The 16,288-nt window shown below is 38.3% G+C and overlaps 1 protein-coding gene across 1 annotated transcript in view; it reads right to left on the minus strand.

Moving 5' to 3' along the window:
• The window catches only part of SIRT1 (sirtuin 1), an 18,529-nt gene extending 3,995 nt beyond the window's left edge, over nt 1-14,534 (minus strand). The window contains exons 1-6 of the mRNA XM_035330616.1: nt 14,418-14,534; nt 13,009-13,250; nt 11,535-11,687; nt 8,374-8,521; nt 5,394-5,473; nt 1,102-1,288 (exon numbers count right to left, since the gene is read on the minus strand). Of these exons, the coding sequence (XP_035186507.1) occupies nt 1,102-1,288; nt 5,394-5,473; nt 8,374-8,521; nt 11,535-11,687; nt 13,009-13,221 (781 nt within the window). The 5' untranslated portion in view covers nt 13,222-13,250; nt 14,418-14,534. The remainder of the gene's footprint in view (nt 1-1,101; nt 1,289-5,393; nt 5,474-8,373; nt 8,522-11,534; nt 11,688-13,008; nt 13,251-14,417) is intronic.
• Between the last annotated feature and the right edge of the window lie 1,754 nt (nt 14,535-16,288).

Here is a 16,288-nt window from a genome sequence, read left to right on the forward strand (position 1 = left end):
CCCCCCCCCCCCCCCCCCCCCCCCCAGTAAAAGGTGTTTTTCTACTCCAACTAAGCTATGGTTGGTTGAGTGTTAAAAATATTATTGAAGTTAACACTATAACCTCTTAGATGGATTGCAGATATCCTGTGTGTTCATTTGATGTACTTAAAGATTATACTGCTGCTAAATGACATTCCTTTACTTAGGGAAGAATATTTACAGATACAATTTGTGCTGTATGGGGTTACTCAACCCATTTCTGACAGTCCGGGCTCCAAAACCCACCAGGCTAGTAACTTAGTATTAATTCCTCAGATAATCAACTAATGAAATCCAGTCCTAAGACATGGATGGAGTGATGGTTATTTAGTGGATCCTGACTTTCCAGTCTATGCCCTTCCCCTCAGTCTGAGGATGTTACTATGAAAGCCATGGATGTGGCGCTGTTCCTAGTTAACAGCAGGGGGTCAGCACATGCCCTTCTCAGGCTTGCACTTGGAGAGTTTGTTCAGTATGAGTAAGTCTTGCACTCAGTCGGCAAATAAATAAACAGTGATGGTATTTTCTCAGCCCTTGTAAGGGGCATTTTTTTATAGTGTATAATACCACAGATATTTTTCCTTCCCACTTTTAAAAGCTCAGGATCCAAATGGTCAGATGCTATATGGGCATATGCCCCCTGTGTATCATTTAGTATAAAGTACTGCCCAGTTTAAACTATGTTACAGCTCAGACACCAGGTGTCTGATTTTTTGATACAACATTTATCTTTCACAAGACAATTACTTACTAAATCTTTCAAGTAATTCTGAAAGGATAGTGTGAGCTGAGAGAGAAATTAATTTAATCTTAGAAGAAAGTAATCAAGTTCTAGACAAGTAGCTTTTTGGATTATAATTTCATTACCTTCAGATCCATATTGTGCCTTGAGCATAGACAAAGCACTTAGAATGTGTTACTTTGTCCATTTTGCATTTCAGCTTTACATTCATAGTAGAGAACTAAATGTTTAACCTAGTTTCTTCACTGAATCAAGCCCCAAGCCATTCTTAGAGCTCTTAACTGAGAATTCTACTTTGAACCAAGTTTTAGAAGAAATTACCAGAGATAGTTACTTACTTGGAATCAATGCTACTGGTCTTACTTTCAGTGAAGACCCAATGACAATAAGGAGATCAACTTCATTTTTGTCATACTTCATGGCTCGATGGAACTGCTCAGGTAAATTCTCTCCGAAGAACACTATGTCTGGTTTCATGATGGCAAGCGGTTCATCAGGTGGACATCTAGGACATCTAGGAACAACCTGCAGTAGAACAACTTAGATCACCACTGTGGCTGTGACCTTGAAAACATCAGCTTTTTGCAATTCATGGTGACTTATTTTGGCAAAAGAAAAGGAGGTTTTAGTGATACTTCCTGATTTTATTTTTCTGTGGATGTACAGATAAGAACATTTCTTAACCTAGTCTGCAGCAAATGGACACAGAAATAGAACTAAGGCAGGAATAAAGAGGCAGTCCTTTTCATTCAAAATGGAGAAACCATGAAACTCTGTGCCACAGTTCTTATCTAACTAAGCCAAAGTCTAGAAGTCATGCTCAACACCAAAGTCTAATAACCTCCTACTGGATAGGAATATATTTCTCTTGGTTTAGTCAGAACAAAAGCTTTGATTTCGCTGTCAGTTTCCATTACACAGTCTGATATAAAACCCTTCCTAATCAAACAGTGTATTGTAGAGCTCTACCTCTCTACTTCCTTTTCTCCTCCAAAAGGAGAACGTTACATGCATAAAGCAACATGGAACTGTAGCAGATGGCTAGCAAAAAGCACACAGAACAAGAACATGGAGCAGAACTTTTGGTCTCCGTTTTAAGCTTCTCCAATTCCTCCAGAAATGGAGCAGAGGAAGTAGTGGGGAGTTACATCAGTGGAGAAGCAGGCTCCCTTTCCCCTCTTGTAACCAGAGGGTTTTCCGACCACTTTCCACTCTTTCCTAGGACTCTCAGGGAGAAGAAGCAAGAAGGTGAGTGATGCGAGTATATATAGGCAGAACTTATTGCTGAACAGTTGTTCTTTCAAATAGGTAAGTTCTCTCAGCTATACTCTAAGAAGTACAATATCCCAAAATAAATCTAATGAGCTGCAATCTTAGAGCAGTCTTCAGAAGCAAATTAGTGCTTTGTAAAGGTGTAAAAAGAGATGTGTAGTATCATAACAGGACAACACATGAAAGATACATCAAAGAAAACATTTAAACATGTAACTCCCTCTTGTAAACAGACTATATACAGAAAAGGACAATATGTAACAGTTCAAACCAGAGAACCGATTTATTGACATCTGCAGTGCAACAAAAGACAATGTTTTCCATATGAGAAAGCATTGCAAGCTAAAGGCCTTCCTACATAGTGTCAAAGGACCTTTCTCAAAATTCAAGTCTTTGAAGTATCTAATCCTTCTTTGAGGAAAACTTTGTAGGAGAGCTGTAAGAAGCACTGTAGCACAAGAACTAGGAAGCAGTATAGAGAAAACCTTCACCTCCCCCAGGCTAAAGAGTATTATCCGTATGCTGAAGGGAAACCAACTTAAAAAATTGCCAAAACACAGAAGGTGGGCAGGATGAATCTCGAGATTTTTTCCTTGGATCTCTACACATTAGAAAGACAGCTAATAGCACATAAGCTTTTCTGAAACTTTTTACCCTGCTGTTTCATCTGTTGAAGGTAGTAATGCCTTTGCATTTTAAATTGCAAGATTAAGGAAATAAATATATTTACTCTGTATTAGGAGGAAGATGAAATGAAGATCTCCAACTAATTTGGCTAAAAAGATCAAGCAATAGCAATTGTTCCCATCCTCTCCCATGGGAATTCTAATGACATTATTTAATGGATCTCTGTAGAGCAACTGATGTCCCTATGCAAATTGTCTGAGTTACTGTAAGGGGCCCATGAATATGTTTCAGCACTACACTACTCACCAGCTTCTCTGCTAATCCTCAGAAAGGTCGTCAGTAAGGGGCAGATCTATTCCAAGAGCTGAAATTGATACCAAGAAGTTAAGACTAGATAACTGGCCACTCAGTTGCCTAGGATTCTCTTTCCCTCCAGAGGCAGCACTTCCCCAGAGCCCAGCACCTCTGCTGTTGTACTCGTCTAACAACAGAGAAGTGGAATTCCTCGTGGGCTATTGATGCTATCAGTGTATCAAAAACAAGATAAGTAAAGATTATCTTGGTTTAAGAACATCCAAGGCCAGTTGCATGTTTTCATGGTCCTTTTCTTCCTAAATCTGAGATGCTTTTGCTATTTCCTGAAGCTGCCTAAAATAGTCAAAAGCAAAGTGAAATTGATATTTATGGAAGTGAGAATTACTTTATTATTGTTTTTCTTTCCTGTGTGACTTATAATGGCTGCTGATTTTTATCCAGAAGGATGGTTGTGTACAGCAACCTAGGAGAAGAATCACGCTACAGGGAACTAGCGCATTACATTTGAACTGGCAAAAGAATGAGGAGCAGCAGTAAGAAATGGGTAGTTTTGTAACCAGATGTTCTTAATTATCAGTCTGTAATATGTGGAAAGGAAATCCTGACAGAAAGATGCTAGATAATTAATTTCTTGTGAAGCACTTAGGACTGTAAGGGGAAGGACCAGAGGAAAGGAAAACTAACTTTTTAATGGAAAATGACCTGGGGCCACATATAACTGAACTTCCAGGTAGTGACGGACAGCGGAGAATAGGAAGTGGACTCAATACTAGGACCAAAGTCTCAGAACCATTTTGTGATGGGGAGATCTTGTTAGAGAAACAGAGCTGTTGAAATGGACAATGGTTTGTTTTGTACATATAGAACAGGTTTCTTTAAGTATCTAAGGAACCAAATTCTGTATTCTAGAGAGGCACCATAGAAAGAAACTGCACAGCACCAGTTTGGGAAGTGGAAACTATGGAATAGAGATGATGGGAAATAAAACAATTGTTTTGGAGGCATAAAGAAGGATGTTTTTTTTTCTTTCAATAGCTCTATTTCTTGTTGTGTGAAATTATATTCAGCAATAACCATATGGAATTACTGTTCCGCAAAGTAACTGTTACAGCTAGGGCCTCCCTCAGACTGAGATACCCAGCAACAGTACTGTAAGAGCAGGGCTGACAGATTGCATATCAGCAGTTTCTTCAGTCTTGGTTCTTGGAATTCAGAACCCTCTTTGTTCCCACTGTTTGGAAGTATCGCTATAGGCTTCTATCCCCTTCCCCACACTTCCTCTGCTGTCCACAAGCCATCATGGCAGAAGTTCAGTTCCACATATAAAAGTACAATGATTCAAGTCTTGTTAGGAAAAGGACTCCTGACCACTGATCAAAACAAAAAACTACAACATGCTTAGGAAGAGTCATTTAGAAGGAAAACAAAACAAGAAACAAAGCCCAAACCCCAACCAACTGGCTTTGAGGTAAAGGAGTAGCAAGCACCTGTAAGAAAACTCTCAGAAATAAGGTTAATAGCAAAGTAAATCACATTTCAAACATCCAGTATTTCAATGCTACACAAAGCATAAGTCTTATCAGATTGGCATTTCTTAAAGCTTTTACTCAAACATCTCTTCTGAAAGGCTCTCACTGAGTTATTTTTCAAATGCAGTACTGGAAAGATGTTCTCTTCATGTTTCTCATGTAAAATTGCAACTGTGGACTCTATCAACCCACAACAAAGTCTCCTTCCATTTATATATACAAGATATTTTTGATTCTCTCTGTTCCTTCAAAAGATAAGGAAAAAAAGCAAAGAGGGTCTGACCAAGCCAAAGCTTATTCTATTCTGACAGAGCAGAACTAAATCCTGACTTGGTTCTGGAGCACTTCACACCCAGATGTGGGGAGCTGGGAATACAAAACAGTTCACAAGTCCTACAGAGTACACATCAGACATCTCATCCTTCTCTTTGCTCAGAGGCTGCTTTATGCTGTGCAATTTCTCCATACATCATCTACAATTTAAACACACTTTTAATGTACGTAAATGCTGTTAAGAGCAACTGATGTTATAAATGGCTGAGAATACTTTCTCCGTGTGATAGAGTTCAGATTAGCATAACACAGGTATAAATTCACCTTCCTACTTACCATTTTAAGCTCTACTTTTCTCAGAATTGTCATTAGAAATGGACTCCTATGGTTTTGTTCTGCCTTTTCCCAATACCTCACTTTGCAGCGTAATAATTGAGTATATTTTTAAATACTAGAGCAAATGCTAAAATATAGATAGGAACATATGAAATACATGGGAAGATGTTTTTAAGTCATGAGCTTCTTAAAAACAAATGCAGATCTTTAAGCAATCCATTTTTTGTATGTTTTAAGAGTTACTTATTAGAAAGCTGCAGTGACTTTTAAGTTTTTACCTGATTGAAAATATCTCCTCGAACAACTTCACAGTCAACTCTGTATTTACAGATCAGGCAGGAAGCTGTTGCAAAGGAACCTAAAGGGAAAAACCCGTATGGTAAAAGTAAGGAATACTCAGTAATTCAGGTTTAGTCGTCTTGCCAGTGATGTTATGACATAAAGGCATTATATTGCAGTGCTAAAGAAAAAAAAAAGTCATTTAAAAGTAACTTAAGAGAAAGATGCCTGTGATACTAAAGGGTAGTTCTTCCAGATGTTAGTCAGGAGCAAGTCTGGTTTAGCATTAGGATATCCTGCATGCATGGTAACAAATAATACTGCATCGTTCCTCCAACCTGTGCAAGCATTTAGAGTCTCGATCTCTAATTCCTAATGGCAATAAAGGGCAAGAAGAAAGCCCTGCTCTCCCACTGTGACTCAGTAACTTAAAAGGTGGTAGAAGTCTCATCTAAAGGAAACTTAAAAAAAAATAATAATAATTAAGATATTTAAAGTTTCAAGTATGTGCAGTAGGTGGGAACAGCTAAAAACAGATGCTCACGACTAGACATTATTTGCTCTTCGTATGCTATGTCACAGACACATCTGTCAGACTAGCAGACCTAACCCTCTCCGAGGCATCTGTTAGCACCTACTTCCAACACTATTTTGATTTTTTTTTCCCACTGTCCAAGGGACAGGAGCAAGAAGTTATGCTGACCCACACCCTAGTTGTGTAGCCAGCAGGCCACTAGCTCTATCATTCAGCTACAGCAATGGTAAGGAGTATGATCTAATTCCAGATGTGTTGGTTGAGTGCGAAAGGCATTTTAAATTCATGAGCTACATGTAAGATACAGCAATTCTCATACTAGCACTGCTGTAGTTCTGCAGCGTGAAATGTTCATATATGAACTCCCCAAACCGTTACAAGGTTCCTTGTCATTGGCACACTCATGATCAACTTCAGACTGTCAGAGAGACAAAAAGAATAAAGAAGTACAAACCCTTAAACAACAGAACTTCAGTTTCTTTTTAGCCACTACCATTAGTCAACTAGCATTTATTACTGAGCAGCATAACTGTAGGTCAGATGAAGCTTGATAGACTCAAAACATCCATTGCAAGTTTCCAAAAGCTGCAGATTCTCAAAGTCCATAGCATTTTTTCAACTGTTACAGGATATACACTAAAGCTGGTGTGAAATCTGATTACTGTAGCATGCAACTGAAGAAGTAATAAGTTTGAATTGTCAATGATGTGCAAAAACACAACCACACCAGAAATTCATGATAGATACCTAACAAGGAATGATAACCACAATCAAATGCATGATACACTGAGTATGTACGGCAACTAACATTAGATTCGAGTTATTCCGTGAGCTGGATTCTATCATGTGCTCTTTGCAGGACAGAGCATCACATTTACTATGAATAAAGCAAACTGCCAAATCTGGCACCGAGCTAAACTTTGTAGATAAGGAAGCCAAGTGAGTTTGGTCCCTGGAAAAGGTTGCATTAGACTCTCTAACAGCCAGTCACAGTTAATGGGTAAATTTCAATCTCTAGTACCAGGCTGGCATCCCTGAACTGCTGACAGCTGAGACAGAGAAGAACAGCATCTGATTTTCTCCAGATTTTACTTTGGATACTGTGAGAACGGTAACAAGTGGGTCTTGTTCAGGCAGAACCAACTGTCCCTCCCTTCCCTCTAGCTATCTGTTACCACTGCTTGAAATGCATCCTCCGACATGTCATTCTCTCTCCCTCCTGCAAGGAGCATGAACTGATTAGAACAGCTCTCTGTAGTCTTACTTTGAGATCTGGAGTTAGCCTACTGTTAAGCTAGCAGTTCATCTCTTCAGTTCCCGTTCTAATGCCAATACCAGCATTAAGTCATGTCTTACAAACGTCAACATTGCTTTTAAGCAATTTTTTTGCTGAAGTTAACTGAGTGATCTAGACACGCACTACAAGAAGTATGTTATTTGCTTAAAAATGGATCCTCGACCTTTTAGCTTGACATTTGCAGGTTTTTCAAAAAGGAAAGCATATCAAGCAGCTAATTAAAAGATTCCACTTAATTTGGCATCATAATTAGAAAATGTCTGACACTGAAGGTGTAATAAAATGATGTTCTGTTCAATAGCTGACTAATCTGTAATATTTTATACATAAGGTAAGTCACTGAAGTGACGAGGTACTTTAAGATTTCAGTGGAATGTATTCTAAATTAAGAATGAGCAGCTAAACTCCATTACGCTAACAAACAAACTTCATTCTGTTCTCATACATTAATATAAAGAAACACCAATTACATAATAAAAGGGAAGGTCTAAGCTTGTGGATCTTCGCTGATGCAAATGGACAACCATTTATCAAGCATTATTTCTGAAAATAGTATTTCCACTTGAAACACCTCTGCTTTAAATACTTGAGCTAACTTACAAAAAAAAAAAAAAAAAAAAAAGAGTTGCATTTTCAGCCTGTGAAGTACACAGTCCTGTAAGTAGCAGAGAGACACACAGAATATGCATCTTGGCCAAACTCATCCTTGTCTGGTCCCTAGTCTTCCTGCTGACACAGTTTTCCATTCATTTTCCCATTGAATTTTAAGAAGTCTGGTGGAACATACCAAGAAACACTTACAAGGAACTCTAAACTTTTCCTGAAGCTATAATGGAAGGTTCAAATTCAGGAAAGTTTAGTGCATTTAATGAAAAAAAATATATATGACAGTGTTGGCTACAAACATAAAATGGGGCTTTACTGTCTGATGAAAATGCTTCTCAACCTCTTTCTCTGTTATTTTGTTTTGTTATTCCATCGGCAATAGTTTAACCTAATAAACTAAATTTTAAAAGCAGAGTACTTGTTCCTGACAGATGTCAGTTGAAGAAAATGAAAATATCAATCCCAATAGCAACTACCTTGTCACTTTCACCAGTAAACATCATTCATACATGTAAAATTAAGTGAAACTACGATCACTAACCATGACACTGAATTATCCTTTGGATTCCTGCAACTTGTTCCAATGTGTCTATGTTCTGTGTATAGTTGCGAAGTAGTTTTCCTTCTTTATCCATCAAAGCTATGAACTTGTGACAGAGAGATGGCTGGAATTGTCCTGGGTAGATTTCCTATGGAATTCAAAAGTACATTAGAAAGCGTCTATGAATACAAAACTGCAGCAATTCACACAGAGCTGAACTGTAGCAGCCGCAATTATGTGAGCATTTTCTGTAGTCATCCCCTTCGCATTTTGCCATTTCTCTCAGACCCAACTCTTCTTTCAACAGCTGAGCTTGTCATACAGGGATGAACTGCTCCAGGCAGAAGTTGGCATTCTGGTCTTTGTGCAGCACAAAGCAAAGTCTAGGTCTTTCTTGGTTTTGAGAACTATAAGAAAGGAAGGTTGTTCTTTTGTCAAGTGACCTCAGTGTTTGCTATTAGAAACATGCATGATTTAACAGCAGTCAGATAAAAATTGCATGAGCAACTTGGATTCTAGTCTTTTGGTTTAGGATAGACAGATTTTATTCATCAGCTGTATCAGCAACCATTCCTACAAAATTAATGCCCAGATGACAGAACTACATCTTGGACATAAATTGGAAGGCAGGTGGTACTCAGAGCAGCTTTGCAAATTTAGCCAATTATAACAGCCATCGATTAAAACCTTATGGCTTAGCAGAGCATTTCCACTGGCCCTGAAAGATGCTTTGGCTTTCCATGAGCTCAAGGCAGAGGAGAAAGGCATTTAAGAAGTGTACTGGAAAAAAGGGGTGCATTTTTACAGAATGATTCGATGCTTGTTCACAGTGAACAAGGAGCCTACCAAAAGGAAAAATGAAGTGTGGGTACCCAAAGGAAGGCTTCACACTAAGAACCTCTGCCTAGAGCTGACCTCCCAGAGCAGTTCCTCCAATTGCTGTGTGACAAGGAGGACGGCAGCAGCAGCAGCTATCTGTTGTTCTGCAGCACTTACTTAGAGGAGGAACTTTGATTCCAGACCGTCTGCTCTCCGATCACTCTCACCACTGAACAGCAACTGGGCTGGAGTCTCACCTGGGAAAGGCAGGCCTCGATACAGAGTCAGCAAGGAGTAGGCTGCTGCCTGCCTTTACTAGGAGGTACTTAAACTGAGCCACAAGGTCTAGCACAACAGTGGACTATTTCATTTTTCTTTGTGACAGCCCTGCTTTGGCTACCACATAGCCTAACAATTAACAAGCAAAAGAGGCTTTTTGAAAGTATTTGTTTTCCATAAAAATATTTTAAGTTACTCACATTGCTGAAGCTATATAGGTCTTTGTACTTAAACTGCAGCAATGATCATTGATTGCTTATGATGATATCACCTAGATTTTAACTAGGCTACTACACAATTATCAGGTATTTGTGTGGTCTTAAGAGCTTTTGTATCTTCACCTGAACAAACAAGATGTACTCTGCCACCAATAGCCATGCAAATAAATACACGGGAACCAAAGGGAAGTCATTCTGGGAAATCAGAGAAGTGTGAAAGGACAGAATGCGCTGAAAAAGTGGAAGCAAATACTTGTACAGATGAATCAGTGAAGCAAGAACTAAAATGAGTTTTTAGCATTAATGGTAAGAAAAGTAAGATGGGCTAGAGAATTAGAAATGCATGTACACACAGTGATCAATGGCAGACCTCTTGCTGTAGACAGGGGGAACGAGGCAAACATCATAGCGCACATTGAGAAGTACACTAAACATAGAGCAAAGCCCACGTACAGTAGATGTGCCTTAAAATGCATGTACTAAAGTAACAAATTCATCTCCAAGTCCAAATATGCTAGCTGAGTAAATTAACCATTGCTCAGGCAGGGTAAATGGCTTTCAGAGTTGCTACTGTTGGCTTCATTATTTTTTTTTTTAATACCAGAAGTGCTGACTTGCCACAAACTTGCAAATTTATTTGGCCATTCTTTGCTTCTAGAGTTAAAGGAACTTAAAGATTTCATGGAATAAAGAAGTGATAATCTAGCTAAACCAAATGACAGAAAATAAGAACTTATTTCAGGAAAAAAATAATAGCCAATAGTACTCTGGTAAATGGGCCAATAGTATTCTGGTAAATGGGCATATAGGAAGACTTCAAATAGATTTTTTTTTTTTTTAATTTCAGTATTAAAAACCCCAGGTACTGAATATACTAATGAACATCAAAATGTGTTAGAATCTGGATAAGATATGTTCAGAGAAAACTAAGCAACTGAGACATACATTGGTTTCTCTTTTCCAATCTCTGGATCAGTAACAGAGCAGTAGTATGAACTGTGAGCAAAGGGAGGAGAAAGTGAGCACAATCAGCAGTGATAGGTTTTCACCAGTCCTTACTGGTCCTGTAGCAATATTTTTTGTTTCTAGAGTTTCTGTATTCCCTTCTTGTCTCTGAGAGATAATCCCTGCATTTATAATTAAACTGTTTTTTACTATCATCTTTCTGAGAACTGCTACATCCTTACTTTTAAGAAATTAACACAATCCCTGTAAAAAGGCTTGAATTTCCTAAGATGTACAGAACCTTGTGACAACTACATCAAAACCTGAAACAAGAACAAACTCATCAGTGCATGAAACTGCTTTACTCCTCCAAACCTTAAATACAGCAATAAAACAAGAATAAGTTCTGTGACATGAAACAGCATGCCACAGCACTTCAAATTCAAATTTCCACTTCACTTATGTGTGGGCCAGAAGTTTCTCATTTTATTTTTTAGAGAATGTAACAGCAGCTAGGAATATTGAGGATTGAAGGCTTTTATTTATCCTCCCTGAAATCAGAAACGCCAACTGGAATGGTTGTACACACAGTGAACTTGTAACAGGAACAATTGAAATGAGCTTAAAGATAAAAAGTTGCTAACTCTTTTCAGTAAGTCTAATACATGGTTGCATACAATGACTAAACTAACACTGAGGATATAAAATCAATAGATTGCAAAGAACTGCTCAAGAGAAGAGTCGTCATGCCACTGAATATCTCATTAAAATAAATTATCTTTTTACCAAAAGACAAAGATACCCTTTTGTTAACAGAGTAATTCAGAATCTGATTTATGCATCTTAATAGCGTTTATTTGTCTTTACTGACCAAGATAAAGAACGGCTGGAAAACCATACCTTTGCAAACTTAAAAAATGGCCTGGGATCCTTTCTGAAGTATTCTATATCAAACATTGCTTGAGGGTCTGGAAGGTCTGGGAAGTCTACAGCAAGGCGTGCATAGATGCCATCTCTTGATCTAAAGTCAGGTATTCCACAAGACACAGACACCTGAAATATATTTCTGCAATAAGCAAAACTACGTATTGGGCTACAAGGAGTTACTGCGATACAAAGCATTTGGGAAGCCACATCCCTGCATGCTCAGTGCTCACAAACATTAGGAACAAAACCAGCCTCTGTTCCGTGCATCTTCCCCCCCGCCCCTTTTTTTTTGGACTACCATAATTTTCAACTCAAAAGGAGGAGACATGGCACAGTTTGATAACCAGGTCCCCCAGAAAACTTTAGTACAATCCATACAAGCAGTATTAAGACACTAGCACTTTTAGTACCGAAAGTTCTGTAAGAAGTACAGAGAGATTTAAAATAAGAGCTACATTAAATACGGCTTACTGTTCATTGAGCTGCTAACTTAACCTGGGACAAGGTGGCTCACTTTTTTTTTTTTTAAACACATGCTAATGCAGTAACAGAACAGATTTGTGCTTTTGATGAATAAAATGCTTCTGATAAACTAAGCTAAGCACTGTAGTAGTCAAAGACTAATTTATTGTCCCACACTAGCCCAGAATACTATAGGAAGAGGAGGGGAAACAGGTGGATGATAGCAATCATAGGAAGAGCAAGAATGGATGATAGAAATAGTAGTGCTTTTCTGAAAAACTGGTCTGAGTTGGATTATCTTATTTTCTGAACAGCGTCACATCCCCTGCATATGACCAACGAGCAAAAGAAAAGATCAGTTTTCATACCATGATCACCCGATCATGATCATATACCCGATCATATACAAAGGTATAAAGCTGCAAATATACAACAGTTCAGCCATTGTTTGGTGAAACAGCAAGTAATCTTATTACCATCATAGAATGGCACATTAAAAGTAATATTCAGTCTACTGAAATCCAATCAAACTCTATGCATAATCCAACCTCCTCCTTTTTCTTCCCTTTTCAAGTCCTATTCTTCTAGTCCCTCTAGCTCCGCCAGGCATTTTAAAAGTCCATTGAGACGTTATCAGAAAGTCATTACCTTTGTTTGAAATGAAAAAAAGGACTAGGATAGAAAATGTTCTGGAACAGGCAGATACAATTTTATTTTATAATTAGTTTGCATGAAAGCAATTGTTTAAGAGTTTAAACGTTTAACAGTATTTTCTTGTAAGAAGAGAGATCTTGTCATTTCCAATCTAAGCTCCAATCTTGCAGTGTGCATCATCCTAGCGGACAGCTTGTACCTCCTCCTCCCATCTAGCACAATTATTTGATTACCAGCGTTGCCCATGTCAGATCTGCATGCTGTAAAGCTTTGGACAAGAATTTAACCAACTCCCTATAAATTCTCATGCTGTCACTGCAGGAATACGTACCCCAGCTCCTGTCAAGACCATTATTTTTTTGCACTCTTGTAAAAGTTTCACAGCATCATCAATAGTATTGATATCTTTTCGCTTTTTTCTTTTTGGTGGTTCTGAAAGAATGTTTATGACAATTTGCCACAGCGTCATATCATCCAGTTCGGGTGGAGGGATTGTTTCTGGTAGCAGGTCTTTCAGAATCGTTCGTGGGTCTGTACCTAACATGAGATGTTGCTGAACAAAAGTGTAAGGACCTAAGAAAATTTAAAAACAAAGCAAAACGGAAATGAACGGAGTCAAGTATTTCATGTGACTGTGATCATCATTCTATTTATTAATGCTTGCCATTTCACTTTATTAATCCAATTTAATGCCCTGTTCATTCAAAACCCAGTATATGCTGGTCAGGATTCTGAAGTGATAGCCTAGCTAGGGTTTTATGATTATTTTGTGTTAACCCATGAAGGATTTCCTAGGAAATCAGTCAAGATAAAAATCACAACTCATTGCAAGCTTGATGGCTCTTAGAAGCACACATTTAGCAACATGATTTTCACAATGCATCTCTATTTCATGGCTTCATTGGTGTTTTTCCATGGTTCACAGGGTATTCACAGAAATTAGTTGAAGAGACAACAAACATGCATATACTTTTGTGTCTTTCATCGGGACAAATGGGCCCACCAATCCATGGATTTTTTTTATTGTTCTTTTAGTCATCTAAGACTAATGATTTCAGACACGACGTCCTACAGCCATCAATCTTTCCAGAAACACTCAAGAATAAGGCAGCAGAAGAAAAATAAATCTTAAGCTACACTAAGAAAACCATCATACATGTTTAACCAAAAGGTACCAACATTGATCCTGTAATGATGGGATCAGTAAAGACAACATATGGTCAGATTTTAAGTAAAATATTTTGCTGCCACCCTGTCCCACACAAGTCACCAGTGACCTCACCAGTTCTCACCTGTGTGAGACAAAAACTTTCTACCAAGGTCCTAGGCAACATGTGACATTGGTTTCAGAATTATTAGCCTGTGTATTATGTAGGACAGTGGGCCCTACAGTGTAATTAGTCTAAAATTGTAGAAGAAGTGTTTCTTGATCCTTACAGTATGAATACTCAGTAAGCAAGAAATATTCCAAACAATTTTCCAATTCAGTGAGTTTGCACTTATGCCTTTAACATGGACCATGGCAGGATTTCTACAGAAAAGAATGACATTTTAATCAAAATACAAATCCAGGTTCATTTTAAAATTCCTTAGGTATCATACAGGATACAGTAAATAACTAATCTGATGAAAAACAGTAATTGCTATTTTTTGCAACAGAATAAGTCATTTGAAGACTAGGAAGAACTAATTAACTGTTCAAAGGTAAACAGGATCTAAGAACATTATATAGGCTTCTACCTATACGTGGTCTTGGGGTCCAATCACTAGAACTTGCATGTGAGGCTCTGTCATCTTCATCACTATCACAGGAGTGAAAACCATTGGCTATGATTTCATCGCTAAAGAGAAAGTTATCTGCAAGACAGCACAATAACGACACATTACAACACTTGAGCCAAATGGCAGTCCATATATCACAAAATCTGAAATTGTGTGCTATTCAAGTTGATTGCAATGAATTACAAACAGTTTCACCAATTAGACACTTTTTTTTTTTTTTTAAAAAAAAAAGAAGTTAAAGACCTGCTAACAAGCCTTAGGTTGAAAGCCAGATTTGCTATACTAATACTGGCTTCAGTGGGCTGGACGTTGACCTGAGTGAGGTTTTCATTCTACAAAGTGTTGGGCACTATGTTTCTTTGTCTGTTCCAAAATAAATTAAAGTACAATTAAAATTCTCTTCTCTTAAAGTAATATGGAATAAAATTAATGCACCACCACTTAGAGAACAGTAAGTAACTAGGTTATAAGAGCAAATTTAAAAACAAATACAGTTGGACACAACTGAGGTGCAGAATTTTGTTGTGCTGACCACATACACGTTTTTATGCTATTTCAGCTATGACAGAAAATGTGCTACCTTGAACCACCTTCACTAAGTTTATCATCCATTTTACCTCGCAGTGGGTCTGGCGTACATCGCTCAGCTAGTGGCCTTAAGCCAGAGTAACTCAACCTAACTTCATCATGTGTCTAGAGTAAGGACTCTACAGGGGAACGGGATACTTGTTTTACAGCGTGCAACACTAACCCAACATTCAAGGAGAATTTCAAGTTTTAACCTGAGCAGTTCATTACAATAGAGAGCACTGAGCTTTTCTAACAACCTTTTCTGTTAGAAATACACATCAAGTATAGCTTAATTTGCTGAAAATCTATTAACAAATGAAAACAAGTTTCAGTCAGTCTCTAAGCAAAGAATCACTACAATAATTTTTGACTTCTACTTGAATAAATTCCTACAGTATATTAGCTAGCTTACCTCACTTCACTCTTAAAGACCACCACAAGACACCACATTCTATTCAGAGGTTGTGTTGTCCTGTTTTCCTTGGTCACATAAATAAATCTTATGAATTACTCTGATTAGAATGGAAAAGGGTAGAGGACAAATTTGCTTTTTATACTTGTCTTGCTCTGAGAGCACAGAGGTGCTCTTCTGACTTCACTATTTCTTATTATATATTTACAGCATTTCACTTCTGTCTCATGATGCATGGAGTCAGTGAACATCTTATGCAAAGATTATTATGAAGGAAAAAAAGTTGATTAGTACAGATCAGCAAGTGTAACATTATACTGAAACAACCTTTACATCTCCTGGGTAAAGAATCAAAGTCTACATTGTTAAAGACTCATCACATACAGGTCACACTGCCTTGTGTTTCTGAAACATGACAGATAAACAGCGTAGGGTAACAGCTCAAATTGTAACACTCCCCACGAATTCACCAGATTCCTCAAAGGGAAAAAGGGATCTTGCTAGAAATAACCAATACAAAGCAAAGCATGCCTGAGAGTTTTAGCAATTTGAGCAATTAGCTTCTTGTCAGGCATTCCTAAGAGATCATTAGCTCTCTCGTGCTGTTCCAATGTGGTTTTTAAGCAAAAAGGCTGCTGCAGGTGCATCACGCAGTGCCGTTCCCTTTCGGGTAGCTTCTGCCCAGAGAAGTTTGTTGTGAAGTTTCACCGCGGAGTTACAGGCATCGGATCTCTAACTGCTTCCCAGCACAACCGCAAGGCCCCTGCTGGCAGAGCGCGCTCCCTTCCACCCTTCTGAGCAGCCTTCCCGCAGCACCCCGCTGAGCAGCGCGGAACGCGCCCCCCCC

This window comes from Oxyura jamaicensis, chromosome 6 (assembly GCF_011077185.1).
Source record: "Oxyura jamaicensis isolate SHBP4307 breed ruddy duck chromosome 6, BPBGC_Ojam_1.0, whole genome shotgun sequence".
Classification (NCBI taxonomy): Eukaryota; Metazoa; Chordata; class Aves; order Anseriformes; family Anatidae; genus Oxyura; species Oxyura jamaicensis.